Source organism: Lutra lutra, chromosome 3 (assembly GCF_902655055.1).
Source record: "Lutra lutra chromosome 3, mLutLut1.2, whole genome shotgun sequence".
Taxonomy (NCBI): domain Eukaryota; kingdom Metazoa; phylum Chordata; class Mammalia; order Carnivora; family Mustelidae; genus Lutra; species Lutra lutra.
Window position 1 is genome coordinate 165,676,276 of NC_062280.1, and position 16,829 is coordinate 165,693,104.

The 16,829-nt window shown below is 37.7% G+C and overlaps 1 protein-coding gene across 1 annotated transcript in view; it reads right to left on the reverse strand.

The window, feature by feature from the left end:
- Positions 1-15,771, reverse strand: part of DACH1 (dachshund family transcription factor 1) — a 426,141-nt gene extending 410,370 nt beyond the window's left edge. The window contains exon 1 of the mRNA XM_047720113.1: positions 14,328-15,771. Within this exon, the coding sequence (XP_047576069.1) occupies positions 14,328-15,172 (845 nt within the window). The 5' untranslated portion in view covers positions 15,173-15,771. The remainder of the gene's footprint in view (positions 1-14,327) is intronic.
- Positions 15,772-16,829: the final 1,058 nt, after the last annotated feature.

The window sequence follows — 16,829 nt, forward strand, 5'->3', positions numbered from 1 at the left end:
TTAGAAAAGATTAGTTGAAAGCGAGTGGCTCCTCTTGATTTGGATTTTTGTTTCAAAACTTTGGCTGGATTAGTATTTGATAATTACCTACTTATTGAGAGAATTAAAATGCCATGTTTATAATACATTTAAAATGTACATTATAAATTAATTACATTTAGGATGATATAAGACAATTAGTAAAATTCATTTTATTCAGAAACAAATCCCATTCTCCAAATAAAACCTTGCTTATGTTATTAATGACTTAACAGAATATTTTCTTTTCCTTTAATTAATTGTATTTTCTTAGCACCAGTTTTATAAATAAAGTAAGACCCTCAAGGGAAAATACTGAGCCGGTACATAGTGGCTTTCTGGTTGTTGAAATCATTCACTCTCTGGACTTGTGAACCACAAAGCACCCACAGCTCAACAAATCCCAGCATAGCACATGCCATGTCATGTCTTACTGCTTTTACACAGTCCTCACATTCTACCCTCCCAATATAGCTAAACAGCTCAATATTGATGGGGATAACAAGTGACATCATGGTCTACGGGATACAGTTCTGCCATTTAAGCACGTGTTGTTACTATTTAAAGAGTTCAAATTTATTCTAACTTGGGACCACTTGGGATGAATATTTTAGCTGGAGACCCAAAATGTTCTTACAATATTGTCTCCTGTAATTCTTTTCTGAAACGGATATGTAATCTAGTAAAATTCTCTGTGGGTTCTGCATGGGTTTAAACGGTGAGTGACAATCTCTGCCTAGTTAAGGTACACACTTTACACGGTGAGAGTGCCAATGAGTGCATTTCATCAGACACTGTCTGGCCAATAGGAGTGGTTTGAAAAGGTTCCCTAATCGCTGTTGAAATCACTGATAGTACTGTCTGTCCACACTATGACAGACAAAAGCTGAAATGTATTAAACATAGCAATCCATCATCTTGCAGATGGAAAGCAGGAGCCAGGCCAGTTCAGAGGCAGTGACTACCCGCTGCTTAACAAAGGCCGAAGCCCTGACAGTTCAGTCCCTTCCTAGCCCCACATGGCCACCCCTCCATCTAAGATGAATGAATGTAATCAATGAGGGAGAAAGCCTGCTGAGGACCTCAAATTCAAACATTGTTATGTTTAAAGAGCTGCTTTTTTTTTTTTTTTCATAATCAGAACTGTTGTTTGAAGAACTTTTCCCAATATAAAAAAAAGATAGGTATTTCAGTAAACAAATAAATAAATGAGTGGACTGTGGATTCAAGAAAGCTTATCCTGGAAAATACCGCCTTGGTTCGTATACCGCTAAGTTTGGAGAGCAAGCTTTGAAATAAAGTTATGATACCAACTAAGGAGGAAGTTTTTGAAAAAAAGTCACTCAATTAAGGGCAAGTTTCCATTGTTGGAAGCAACTTAATAGTGATGTTCTCTTTGAATGGCCAGGAGATTATTATTTTTAAATGAGCACCAAGTAGAAATGAAACGCTTTTTGCTAAAGTTCAATTCATTTTGCATACTTGTTTCTAATAGGACATATGAGTCACAAAATAGCCAAAGGGACCAAAAAAAACCTTCAACTGCTAACAGCACATTAACAAAGTATAGAAACGAAAGACACTTTTCTTTGGATTTCAGCCTTGTCATTTCCAATTTTCTGCTCCTTGGACATGCTTGTATTCAAATTCTGGAACATCTATTCAGCATATCAATCCTAATTAGACAATCTGGGTCTGGAAAGGATGAGAGCTGGGTCATTTGCATAATTTAATCATAAATACTCAGTGATACATATTTCCAAATGCATTTGTACAATTATCTTTTCATCCTTGGGGCAATGGTATTAATATGATTAGGCAATATTTCTGGAAAAAACAGACAAGTATGCACTCTTTTTAACTGCAGCTTAGGGCGATATGAAAAATTAATTAATTTCTGAAGAAAATCAATTTCTCTACGTGACCACATTAGACACTGCTAAACCAAGACTCAGAAACCTCTCTCAATCACTACACTTTATCAGGCCCTTCTAAGTTCTGATTAGTATGTGAACAATTCAATAGAAAAACTAGTAACGTATCAAAAAGCATCTTAAATGTTGAAAGATCTTTCTGTCTACTTTTCATTTCATGGATGCTACCCTGCTTGACTTTAATGTATTGTTATTTAACCAGTCAATGAGAAGCCTGTGCTTTTGGTGTGAACTCATCTTGAGTGATCTTTTATTAATGTACATTAACCAATTTCAAGGACAATAGGATAAGGTTACTTTTAAAATGCTTTCTCAAGAAGTGGATTTATATTCATCTAAAATAATCTTAATTCATACAAGACTGTTTATTATGAAAACAATTAGATAAACTAAGTTGTCCCAAAGAGTACCATTGTTATAAGAAAAACACTGTAACATACTTAGCAGAGATATAAGAACCCAGGTGGCTAATCTGATTTTTTTAAGAGATTTGGCTTTGTATGCTGATGAGTGCAAAAGAAAGAAATCACATTTGTGAGTTTAAATGTACTATTCTTTTCTTTTCAATCAAATGAAAAAGTAGAAATTACTGCATGCAAATATTCAATATTCATTTAATTTGCATAAAGGTGCTTGAACAAATTTTTGATTCTAACAAGCTCATTTTTCATGCGTTTTGTCTTTCATCCTAATCTAGCATCTGTCATTCCTTTTTGAAGTTATTATCGGCCCAATTCCCTCTTGGACATGGTTGCTGGGTGACCGGTATCTTAGCACCCACTTTGACAGGAACAGATGTGAATCTGATCAAGAGATTTCCCAAGAGTACCTGAAATCACAAACAACTTTTGTGAAAAACAAACAGCATCCCTGTCATGGACTCTTATTTAACCTACTCCCCAAAAGAAAGAGCTAAGAAGTTACTCTAGATCAAATATACCATTTTAAATTTTATTTCCTAAACTTGGAACAAAATACATCTCAAAATATTATATTTTCATACTGTTGAAATTGGGGAATCTGATCTGAATCTCAACAGCTCAAAACCCCAGTTTGTTCTGTTTTTGGCTAGACGTTAATAGGTAAATTTCATAAGTGTTTATATTTTCATGCACAATTTCACTAGAGTTTCTTAAAAAAAAGTAGCAGGATTATTATGTGGATAATTTAGATGACAAAGATATTTAAGAAGATGTAATTTTCTTTAGTGTTGGAAGGCTTCCTATATTCAGTATGATGTAGAATCTTGTACCAATATTAAGGATTACTCCACTCATAAAGAATTATCTAAAATATAAAAGTTCCATCTCTCATGCATATTATAGCAATATTTTTTAAGGTTAATTGTTTTGTTTTGTTTTGCAGTTCACGTGGTATACCATCAATCATTATTGGAAATAGAGCAGCAAAGTGCCGCTAGAAGCAGAAAAGGTCATAGAAACTTCATATTATCACCATTACAAAAGTCAGAATAGGTTGCCTCTCCTGAACTAGATTCTTTGTAAGAACAGCATAATGTGTTTGGGTCATGTGATCTACCTCCTTCCCTTCCTTTCATCACAGTAAGGGAAAGTGAAGACCAAGAGCCATGTTAAATCAACATCAAACTAGTTGGGTCAAACTTCCAAATTAAATATTAAATCAAATGTTGATATTTTATAAATATGGCATCAAAGTGATCTTAGGGAACATCCAAATAATTGATTTAATTTTTCAGCTTCATTCATGTGTCAAGACAATACAGAAAAATGTTAGCTTGTAAAAGCAAGTTTTTTTGCAACATAACAGCCAGTAGAAAAGAAAAAAACAACGTAAGTTTAAAACTCTAAATATTTTCTCCTTGATTATCATGACTTATGATAGTAAGGCAAGTAGTACACTTTTCCATTGGAGATTTCAAGGTTTTTTTCCTTATGCTAAGAACTGATTTGTTGTAAGCATTCTTACTAGGAATTTTTATGTTTGGTTCTTGCAGGAAAATAACCAATCCAATCAAATGGTTTTATCAATGTTAAGTGAAAAAAGAAGTAAAAAGTCCTTAAAATTCTTTTTAATTTGAATTGGGAAAGGAACATGCTAACCTTGGTTCTAAAATCCTATTGTGAATTATTCAATCATTGTAATTGTAACAGCAGATATTTGAGTAGGGGTATAAATGTATGTGTGTTGCTCTACCTTTTATGAAGTGTTTTTATGTATATAAGAAAGAGAACAAGTCATTCTATGTGGAGAAGTATGTCTGTAGTCTAAATGATGGTCATTTAATACCATCAGTTATAAGCAAAGAGATATTATAAATCTACCCATTTATATTCATTATCCATTTGTATAAATGTGATATAGCATTTTCATATCATAGAGATTAAGCAAACTATTACACATCTAAATTCCTCTTTATTTTGAACACATGATTAACTTAAGTTTTTCAACTTGGGCCCATCCACATCATGAAAGTACATCCAACTAAAACAGAAATAGCTTTTATGTATCCAATTTATCACTGACCACCTTCATTTGTTACCATTAGTGGCAAAAGCAGCTTTCTGGAAACCCCTTCATATAGTCCAACAAAAAAATAAAATATGGAATATAACCTCTTAAAATCTGAGTCTAAGAAAATTAAATATATCGATTGAAAATCCTTATTCTGAAATGTTACCACAGGGAAAGAGTCACTAACAAAGTTTCCTTCCCTACTTGGACTGACTCTTTAGTGGAGGGAAATTAATAAAAAATACAAAATAAATGTCCAATTAAGCAAATCTATGTTTAAACTACTTATATCTAGAATGTCTATTTAAAAGGTAGATATTTTGTTTTAAAAAGTAACATCTTAATCCCTTGTGAACACTTGAATAGTTGTAAAATTTTGATGGCACTTTGGCTTACCTGCGAAGTATCGCTTATGAATGATATTTTTTAAAATTCTTAAGAATATACAGTTACTAAATTTGGTAGCCAAACAGGTGTTAACAGAAAGAAAAATCAAATTTGACCCAGAAGGCTCCAATATTAAGGTTTGAATTGGGATCAGTTCATTCCTTTCCCATGGGGTAACTTGTATAAATGTAATTCTATGGTTTCATAAAAGCAGGTCAAGTTTCTATCCCTGGGGGTCTTTTGGCAATTTGAAGCATGGAAGCACTGTTGCCGGCTACAAGTTCAAATCTGCATGTACTATCAATGGAGTAAAGAAAAAAAATAAATGAACAGCAGACATATATTCATCTTTGATTACAATATGCACAGTCAGAAAGTTTTTGGAGGGTAGGAATAAAGGTGTCAGAGCTCACAAGTCAAAATATTTTGAAACCATTTTACTTACTTATAAATATATATGAATATCTGATAATGCAAAAAGTGGTATGGAAAAGTTTTTAGATAACAAAATGCAAAGACGAACTTCTTACCAAATGTCGTTTTGCATTTATTACGTGCAAGTTTGTTTTTTTTTTTAATTTCACAGGCTTTAGATGAGGCAGAATTTTTTAAGTAGTCACTGTTTTATAACCTCTTTTCTACTGTACAAAAAAAAATAATAATCCATGCATTCTTGCACTTTTACCAATGATGTAATGACTTGACAAGTGCCATGGAATGATTGAGAAAGTAATTGATTTCAATTTAACTGGACCTCTACCAGGTGTTTTCAAAGACAATTACAGTCCACTGCAAGAAGTGGTAATACACATCTTCTTATGTGGACCTGTAGATTAACCTATTGACCTCATTCCTAACTCATCTCATTGATGGCAAAGCTTTTAGAAGAGCAATCATGTTTGTAAGTTATGAAATTGTTTTCCTATCCTTTATCCACTGATTTCAGAGAATATGCTTGTTCCAAAGGGCAAGCGGCAATGAAATAAACTAATAATAGAAATGGAGCAATGACATCAAGCACATTAACCGTTATTCCATAATGTACAGTTTCTAGTACCTATAGCTTAGTATCTGTTTCATACAAGTAAGATAATTCTCTGATATAAATATTTTCCATAGAGAATTAAAAGTACATTTTAGTTATCATAAACATAAAGGTATAGGAAAATTAAAGTAAGTTTTCAATCACTGTCCTAATAACCATGTAACATTGTTTATAATTATGTTTTAAAATACTTAAGTATAAATTACTTCTTTCATGCTAAAATTATTTTAAAATATATTTTCTGTTGTCATTAGTAAAGTAGAATCTCTTTTTCAGTGTTATTTTATATATTAAGAAATTATGGAAAGGAAAATTAAAGTCAATTTTTTGGTAAGGTGGTTGTCCTCTGGCCCTACATCCTACAGATCTGTGTGTGTGTGTGTGTGTGCACGTGTGAGCATGTGTGTGTGTATGTGAGAAAGAGAGAGAGAATACATACACACATATACATAAACGTAAAAGCTTTTCTAACAAAGGTATTATAATTATTTAAAATTAAAAACATACACTACAAATGGGCTAGGTTAATATAAAAAAGATATCCACCACAAAGACAACTAAAATACTGTTAAAAATTTTACACTTGTTGCATACAGACGGACATCTATCTTAGTATAAAATGTGTGACTGGTAATAGGACAATTAAAAGTGTTCTAAATTATTCATTCAAAATCCAAAGGCCCTATTAAACTACAAATTGCCTAACTCAAGAAATAAGTATTATTTACAAGATATTTTAAGTATAGAATGGGAATTAACACTTTTGGATATAACAGTATATTTCTGCAGAGCTGTGATGTGTTCAAAGATTTGTTACACCTTCAGTGATTTGCTTTGTTCATACATAATATAAGGCTATGAATAATACAGTTCATTTACTGTTGCTATTAATAAAATTTCAGAATACAATCAGTTTAAGATGTTAACAAAATACTCTGCTTCATGTGTGAATATAATAAAGTATTTCTTGATTAACATATTCTAGAGATTTATTTTCATTATCTTTCCTTAAGCAATGACCAGTATCCCTTAAGTTGAATTAGGAAGTATTTACTGCAAATTCTCTTTGTGCATCCATTAAATAATTCTCTTTCAACTAGTACTCTTTCCTGAATGTTTTGTTTGTCCTTGAAGAAAAGTATTATTTTTTTCCTATTGTGACAGAAGAGCAATCTAATTACTTAGAAATATTTGATACACTGTGACTTTTTAATACTTTGTTTACATCTCCATTCATTTATTCTAAGGAAAGGAAACATTCCTCAATTCTTCAATGTTACTAACCAGAAATAACCAATATACTTAGTTGCCTATTTCATTATTGCTTTGTGAAAATCATGCCTGAAAAGCATATCCTTTTTTTTTTTTTTTTTTTTTGGTCAAACATATACTACCTTCAAAATCCACTGCAGGATTATTATGTCTCCTTACATTAAATTGCATTTATGTTCTTCAGATCATAGTAAATAGTTTTGACTTCCTCCTAGAAACATGCCATGCATTCTAGGTATTATATTCATCTCATACAATAATATGTTTTAGATGCTTCAGCTAAGCTGTCTTCTTTTTAAATCACTGCTCTCTAAAACTTTTTTTTAAAGCAGGTAGCTATTCAGTGTGTTGCTGTGCTGCATAGTATTAGACACATCAATACATTTATAAGCACAAAATTATAAGAGCAGTTAAATAATGATATAGTGAGTTTTCCAGTTTAGTAAGTTGTCTTTGACAACTTTCACTCAAGTCACGTACATTTAAATGTGTAAAAGAATCCCAGCTTGATATCCTGGCCAAGCTCCAAGCTAATTTGAATCAGAAAGCAACAGGGCCACACCTTTAACAAAATTCAGTCATGGGCCACTTCAATATGCAATTTAGAAAAATCTACAGATGAATTTGTTTAAATGGGTGAATTAGAATCCTCTTAGCATATAAAGTAAATCCAAGCCAGAATACACAAGAAATTTCAAGTGTACTTGGTTCAAGGTCCCTGATTTTGGATCAAGTAGTGATTTAAATTATTCTCTTTATATGATTATATATATATATATATATATATATATATATATATATATGACTACATATATAAATTGACAGTTATCTGCTATTTTAGTCAACTAATTTTAATTCTATCATCACTTTGAAAAATAATAAGATTTCATTGATTGATTGCCTAATTTATACTGAATGGATAGAAATTCTGTTCATAGTTATTTGTACATTTAAATATAAAGTTAATTATGAGCTATAATACGTACACTCTAAAAAAGTCTTAGAAACCTTCGCAAAGTAAGTAGGTACATCAAAATAAAGTGACCCAGCAGTTAATCTAATAACAACTAATTACTGGACCAAATATAAATAATCTCGGTATTCTTGTTTCCCAAAGAAATAATTTGGTAAACTAACTTCACTATTTGAAGTTATTTCTGTACAGTGGCATATACTTAAAAAAAAAAAGCATGTATCAACAATTAAAAGTTACTTTAAAACAACAGTCACTGTAGCAAAAAATTACTTTTGACTGGAAACACTTCAGACAAATTGAGAAGAAGAAAAGTAAAGGAATTTGAGCACAATGTGGGCTCACAGAGTCTCTGCCATGCTTGAAACACATAAATGTGAAGATCAGAGTCTTTTATAACACTTATCTGAGCCCCATTTGGTGGGCTTTTAATTCAGGGTTTTCTTCATTAAAAAATAAACTACTGAACATAACAAACATAATGGAAAAGAGGTCCCTTAAAGCAGTCTCAAAGCCTAAAAATATAAATATAAATGTATTTTTAATATATTCTTAGCTAAAATTTTTAAGTTGTAACATTTAAACAATAATACACACACGCACACTAACACACACACATATATATGTAAATACATAACTGACCAATCACAATGCAGTAACTCAGTAGTTAAGAGAATGGCACATGATGATACCTGGTAAAGTCATTCTCGTCTTTTAACAATTCAAACATAAAGTGATAAAATTTTACCTTCATTACATATTTAAATACCCAAATAGTTAATATCAACTTTTTTACATTCCCTTGTCATTTTAAAGGCCTATACTTAAATGTGACATTTTGTAAACAATCCGAAAATGAAATTCTTAAAAGATAAAATTCAGCCCAGCTCTAACTTTTTTAAGAACCAAGTAACAAAACCCTTAAAATCAAAATGCTTAGTGAAATCTAGAAGACTCACCTGTACCTATTTAGAAGGCTTACTTCAAACTAATTTCTTCAACGATTCAAAGAGAAACAGTTTACAACCTGTGAGAGTTGCATTTCTTATTGTATTTTGCAATACATGGGTTCTATGTTGCTAATACAATGCAATTTAAATGATTATTTTACCTGGTTAACAAAGGCAATTGTATGAAACAATTCAGTAAAATAACTTGGAAAGAGAAAATAATACTAATTGATAGTCAAAGCACAAATTGTTCCTAAAATAACAACTACTTCGTTGCACATTAAGCTAATTTACAAATGCTACTTACATTTCAAAAACAAAACATCAAATGAGAAACAATAAAGCATATTATGTTTTCCTATGCTGGTGAATCACACATGGTAAATCACCAAAGAGTAGAGTGATTTATGCTCAAATCCAGCCAAGACTTTAATCAATATTGGGTGTCACATCTCAGGAGGTTGGGGGAGGTACTGAGGCAGAAGGAGAGTGGCTAATATTGGTCTCAGTAATTTATATGCAACTTCCGTGAAATGTAGATTAAACAAAAAATAACAGCAGATTTGGACTAATAAGACGAAGATTTACAAATTCTGTATTAAATGGGGTACAAAAAATTTATGTAAGGAAGGGAACTCTGAAACAAAATAGCCTGTTTATTTTACATAATCTTTGCAGCTTCACAAAATAAAATATCCTATGTGCAAATCAAAATAAGTATCTCAGAACATTAACTAGACATCTTTGCAGTTCAGAAAGTAAACCATCCTCATAACTGTGAGCACTCTTTACAATAATGACTGTATGTATTATTGGAGACTAACTCCAAGAAAAACAACAGATTTGAAAAATACCTAAATAATTCAAGAATTTGTATGAATGCAGTATAATTTGATAGACCAAAGTAAATCTTAGGTTAGAATAGCCTTAGATATTATTTATGTATTAGTTATTAAACTTAAATAGACAAACCTTTTAAAAGTATTCAGAAATAAGTGGTGGAACCAAACTTAAACTTTCATATTTTTAGGCCTTACTCTTCTAATTATGTCATAATCTTTAGGAAATGTTATAAAATGAAACATTTGACTTTATAGGAGCCATTAATCGGCTGTAATACAAAAACTTCAAAAGCATAGTCTCTCTTCATTTGAAGTAATTTTTAATTTATCTGTGCCAAGCATTGTAATTATCTGTTAGAAGTGAATCTGTATGTGTGTTGAAACTTTCTATTACCAATGCAGAAATGTAGAAGTCCGTGCCATTGAAAAACATGTAACGGGGGAAATGTTCAGTAACTATAGATTGGTTCAGTTTGCCATCTTTATTAAAAGTCCTGACAAAAAACAGAACCAAGAATTGGAAAATATTTTATACTTCTTGTATTAAAATTGCATCCATATATTACTCCTAGAAAAAAGAAAAAAATACTTGAAAAGTCTTTCAATTTGCTGTCTATGGATGGTATTGACTTTTAAGACAAAAGAATACTGATTGCGAATATATCTATATGCATATAAAATGTCTGATGAAATTAACTGGACTCTATTTAAGTTAAAAACTCCACAGATCCAGGGCTACATAAGACCCAAATCTGGTCTGAAAGATTCTGAGACAAAATCACCTTCTGGCAATATTCAAAAAATAAACATTTTAGATAACAAAATACAGCAGAGTCACTTTTTATTACCTGAATTCACAGAAAATTGAATCCTAACCCCAAATCTACAAACAAGCTACTGACTCACACAAACACCGACTTGACCATGTACATAATTACTTTTCTTTTGTTGTTGTTGTTTACTGGTTACCAGTTAATTAAGTGACCTCTGTTGCACCAGGCAAGTTCATGCAACTAATGTTTAGTTTAAAAATAATAATTGAAGGAAACTGATCAAGATCAGACTTTGTCCTTTGACAACTTTTATAAACATATTTCCTGACATTTTCTCTCATTTTTCAGACTCTTACTTTTAGCTTTACTATCAAGCAGGTGATAGTCTCTGTTTCATCTCCTTGTGGTAGTGACAGATGGCTTCAACATTTTTTCTAGTTTTTATAGATAGCATACTGAGATATGCTATCTCAGTATCTACTAATAGCCTCAAGCAAATTAAATCCACTCTAAGGTTTGTCACCAACTTACCGAGCCACTTTGAGCAAGTTATGAACCTTTTTTTCCCTTAACGTCATTTTGGTTTCTCAGATTCTCTGGTATCTAAATGCTATTAAGAGACAGAATTAGATATATGTTCTGTGAAAAGATGAGAGTGCTAATATTTGATGTTTCTTGCACACTATGTATATAGCATTTTATATAGTTTGCCTTTCTGCTCAGTTGTCTTATCTTCTGCATAAATTATTCCTTCAGATAGTCTCTTTAATAGCCAGAGAAGAAAGAAACCAGAATGAAAGGAATCAATATACCTAGGTGAATGAAAAAGGATCTTAACAGCAAAGGCGTAAACTGGACTTGAATGGAAAAAGGTATTTTAGTTTTGTAAATTCAAGATAAAAGATATTGTAGGTATTGCTTTCAAAGTTAAGAAATAAGACAGTAACACTTGTAATTATCATTAAGATAATAATATACTACAATGTACACAGTATGTTTTGGTGAGATAGAGTTCAATGATAAGTTTTCTATTTTTCAGTCAGTGGCAGAGTTAGGAAAACCTAGGTAGAGATCTCCAATTACAGATCTTCTAAGGTTAATGACTGCAGTATTTGCATGTATTTAGGTTTGAGTAAGCCTTGTAGTTGATAAAAGATCAAAATGCAAGATGAAATCAACAAACTTACGTTTAACTTAAAAATAACCTGAAACTGAGTTTTAGAATAACACAATAAATTGTAAAGTATTACGACCAGGTGATGGAAATATAATTAGAGTAGTGATGAAATATTTTTGAAGGGATAAAACAGTTCCTTTGGACTTATCTTTCTGTGAAAGTTTAAACTCCAGAGCTATTGCTAACTGCAGGGGGAAAGAAACTAATTAAAACATTTTTGTTAATAACTTTTAGGAATATTCTCCAACCATATAGTGAGGACTTCAGTTCCAAACTCAAAGCAAAAATTTCAGGAAAAAAAAAATCAAGGGAATAATTGTAAAAGATGTAACACTACCTGCTGCTTTACGTTGATTATAGCGTTGCTGTCATTGAAGGAAGTTTTCGCTAGCAATTTTTTTGTGTTATGTGAAATGATCATTAATTATCAAGTACAGTATGTACTGTAAGAAACACACAAAGAGATTTCAAGAGCAAAGTGGTTTGATTACTAAAGAGAAAAACAGTAGCTCTTCCCCAATTTACTGAATAGGTAGACAATTTTATAACAATCATATCTGAACTGGCTTCAAATTTCTACTAGCATTCTTTGTAACAACTCTGTAACAATTTTCTACCCTGATCCCAGTAGTTTTAACAATAGATTGTTGGCAAATATTTTATCGTCTGGACGTCCAAGAACTCCAATTATCTCAGTAAATGACGTTTAGTGATCAAGATTACCCCTCAATCTTTACTGCCACCTGTCCATACTCTTGGGCACGTGCGCGCGCCTACACACATGCACGCTCTCAGCATTCACCCAAAAATAATAGAAATGGAGGTTCTAAACCCAGACCCACACCCATGCCCCCATGCAAAAAATGGCAAACAAGGAAAAGAGTTTCTGGTTGGGTTAGAATAAGTCATTTGCAGGGTTGGAGTTGAAGCCTTTTCCATCCTACAGCCTTCCCTGGGCACTAGTCAGAAGTCTCCTAAGGAAGAAACGGCTAGGGACTTTTCACCCTGCTTCCTTCTGGTCTCTTCCTCTCATTCCTTCCCACCTCAGTTTCCCTAGCACTACCAGTGGACACACACCCTAAGAGAGTAAAACTCCGTTCCTTCTCCCAGTCTTAAAACTTGTTTGGAAGGTACCGAAGTGTCTGCGCAAATTTTGCGCGCAGTTCCCACGCGCCCGCTTCTAGTATCCAACTTTCCCTACTCTCTTTCTCCCGGCTTCTCAACTTTACCCTCTGCTTCGAACCGGGTACGAGGCAGAACTGTTAAGGCGGGTGGAAGGATCTTCCACCCCGAGAAACTGACAAGTTACCCCACTCCCGCCCCCTCTCGGTAGATCCTCCCCCCAGTGATCGTTCATTAGCATAAAACCGGTCCAGCCAGACACCGGGTCCCCCCGCCTCCCGGGTTCGCGCGCTTTGCCCGGCTGTGGTAGCCACGGCAAAGGACATAGAAGGTCTGCAGGACATCCCAGTGCAAAGCTTGCACCTGTTCATTGCGTGAGCTACTAACCTTTAAAAAAAGGGGGGGGGGGAGAGAAGAAGAAGAAGGAGAAAAAAAAAAAAAGAAAATGAAAACCAGTTTGGAGAGCGAGAGAGTGTGCGCTATAGTCTTCTTTCCTCATCTCTCCAGTTCAGCTTCCAAGAGTCTCAGGCACCCGGTCACCTCCCCCTACAGAAGGAAACCTGCCGGTTCCCTGCATCTGCCCCGGGGCTAACGTACCCCTTTATCTTCTTTGCACAAGCTCACAGGCGGACACACGCGCACGTGCGCGCACACACAGACCCCTCCCCTCAGCGGGCTTCCCCTCAGGGCTTTGGGGCTGAGCTTGCTGTGGGTCCCTCGGGATTGCCCCGGGGCCTCTCGGCCTCGGAGGTCTTTCCCCTCCCGACCCCGAAGGGGCCCACTCCCGCGGCTTCCTTGCGGGCCCCTCACCCGGGGCGCGAACTCCAGCTCCCGAACCCTGCGGTCAGGGTCACGACCTCTCCCCGCCCCCGGGACGCGGCTCGGCGCCGCCGACCAACCCCACCGGTGCCCCTGGGCTCGCGGTGGAACCCGGGCTTGAAGGAGCACACACTCGGGCAGCCGCGGCTGAAACCGGTCTCCAGACGCTGGCGCGGCCCAGGAAGGGGGCCGTGGCTCCTGGAAACGCACCGTCCTCCTCCTTCCCACCCCCTCCGCCCCGAGGCTTGGGGTTCCCGCGTCCCACAGGGGCCAAGCCCCTGAGCCCAGGCGAGCACGGTGCGGACCGGGCGGAAGAGCGAGATCTGGGCAGGGTGAGGTGCCAACTTCTCAGTAGGTCGGGAGCAGCTGGCGAGCCTCGAGGAAAGGGAGGAGAGGCCCGTGCTCTCCAGGGCGCGCGGCTCGCGGGCGCGCGGAGCAAGCGGCGCCAGGAAGGGAGCGAGGGAAGGGTGAGGAGGCGGGAGGGAAGGGACCGCGGGCGGCGGGGCTGCCCCCGCTCTTTACCTTGCGTTGGTGCAGTCATTGTAGAGGGTCTCGAAGTCCTTCCTGGAGATGAGTTTGCAGCGGTTCACTCCGGGCTGGATGGCGCCCAGTCCCCTCAGGATGCGAACCTGTTCCACATTGCACACCACCGGCGTGATCTCCAGCCGCTTCAGCTTGGTGTAGACCGTGTGCAAGCCCCCCACCAAGTGCTTCAGGAACAGGTCGAAAGCCTGGGGCAGGCAGATCAGCTCGCAGCCCTCCACCGTGAAGGAAGCCACTTTGGCCCCCCTCAGATCCACCATTTTGCACTCATTATTCTGAGGGGTGTTTTCCACTGGGGACGGGGTCGAGTACACGGGTTTCCCGGGGAGGGGGCCGCAGCTGCTGCTGCTACTGCTGCTGCTGCTGCTGCTGCTGCTGCTACTGCTGCTGCTACTGCTGCTGCTGCTGCTGCCGGTGCTCGCGTTGATGGGGGTGCTGGAGGCGCCGCCGCCGCCAGCGCTAATGCCGCCGCCGCCGCCGCCGCCGCTGCCGCCGCCGCCGCCGCCGCTGCTCGCGGTCGCCAGGCTGGGGTTGCAGTTGCTGCCGCCGCCGCCGCCGCCGCCTCCGTTGCCCACGCCGCCGCCGCCGCCGCCGCCGCCGGTGGAGGTGACTGTGGCCGCCGCCGCCGCCGCCGCCGCCGAAGCGATGGGCTCCGGCCGGAACAGAGTTGGCCCTGAGGACGCCGGGGGCCCGATGGACGGAGCCGGAGACGAGGTCGCCGAGGAGGTGGAGGTGGTGGTGCCGGAGGAGGAAGCAGACGTGGAGATCGGGGGTTGAGGGGGGACCAGCTGGGTCGGAGGGATCAAAGCCGCCGGCACTGCCATGGTCACATATAAGGGGAAACAGAAGGAGGAGAAGCGAGGGGGAAAAGTTGCCACACACCCCGGGGAGGGGAAGGGGGAAAAGGGGGGAGAAGGAGCTAGGGGGCAACAAGAACAACAACTCTAGGGGAGAACGAGAAGGAGAAAGGGAGAGAAAGGGGGAAAAAAGGAGGTGAGGGTAAGAAAGAGCGAGTGCAGGAGGGGCGAGCGCGAGAGGCGCTCTGGAGAGAAACGCACAAAAGTGTCCCGCAAGTCGAAATGCGAGTCCTCTCCGGGGGCTGGGATCGGGGGCTGGTTTGGGGGGGGGGGGGGCGGGGGCGGGGAGGGTCGGCTGTTGTGTGGGTCCCGCTCTAGCACAAAGTTAAGGATGAAGGTGAAAAGGAGGAGGTTTGAAGGACTTGGGTTCTCCCTGGCAAGTACATTGATCAAAGATTGAGAGGGGAATGACAGAGAGAAAATGAGCTGAAAAGTGCAGGCTGCCGGCTGGACGAGTTGTTGTTGTCACACGGTGCAGAGGGGAGGAGCTCCGGAAACTTGAAATACCCTTTGAAGCCGCAAAAACCTCACTCACTAGTATTAACCCAAATTATCCAACCAGGAACTCGGAGCAGACACTCCGAGAGCGCGAGACCCAGACGGAAAGCGAGTGAGGGAGAAAAGGAGGAGGGGAGGGGGAGGATAAGGAAGAAACTATGCGAGGGACTGAGAGGAAAAGCCGGGGACACAGAAGTGGCGATCGGAAAAGGAGAGGGAGATTATCTACTTCTCTTCTTCTACTACCGTTAGATTGCATGTCTAATATTCCATTTCGTCCGCGACGACTCGTAATTTTTTCCAAAACCTTCTAAGCAATCGCCTGCCAACTTAAAGAGGAGTCAGAGCGCTCTGAGCTCTCCTTCAAGGATTTAGGATACATCTCCGCTCATTTTGCAATAAGATATAAATGAAAACACATCCCCTCACTTGATGATTATTAAGAAATTATTTTCAGGAAGATTCACATGTAAGCAAAGCCTACGTTTTCTGCATCTGATTGTTTTACTCTATTTATTAGATTATTTGTTAGCGATTTGTTAGCTTAAAAATAGTGAAAATTCCAGGACAGCTTTCAAATTGTGGGGGGAAAGTCAGTCTGAAGTCACTTAAGAATAATGGAATCCTCTGTATTCAGTTTCTTATTTCCTGATGGGTTGTGGAAAGAAATGCTTGCCACGATGTGGATCCTTCAGAATAACTTCACTTTCACCTCAAAGGCAGGTCAGAAATGCTTATTTTACCTAGAGACTTTAAGGAGATCGGACATCCTGGAAGATTTAGAAAGTGGAAAACAAGAAAACACTGAATTTTTTTTTCTTACTTAAAACTCTGTAATTAATTCACCTGTCTTGCACAGAAAACAACTATCCTCACATCTTTTAAGACCCAATGCTAATTGCCAGTGTGTTAGTTGAATAACACATTTTCTTTCATATTTGAGAAGTTCCAGTGTATTTGGAGAAAGTCCTTTTCAGTTTGTCAGTACAAATGTGTTTTGTAAATAAGGAGAAGAACAGAACAAGCTCACTAGTTGACTTGTAAAGGCAGAAAGGGTGCTAAAATACTAGGCTGAGTTTAGATGGACTCTCTTCCTCTTTGCCTTCTTTCCTTCTCTTTCTTCCCT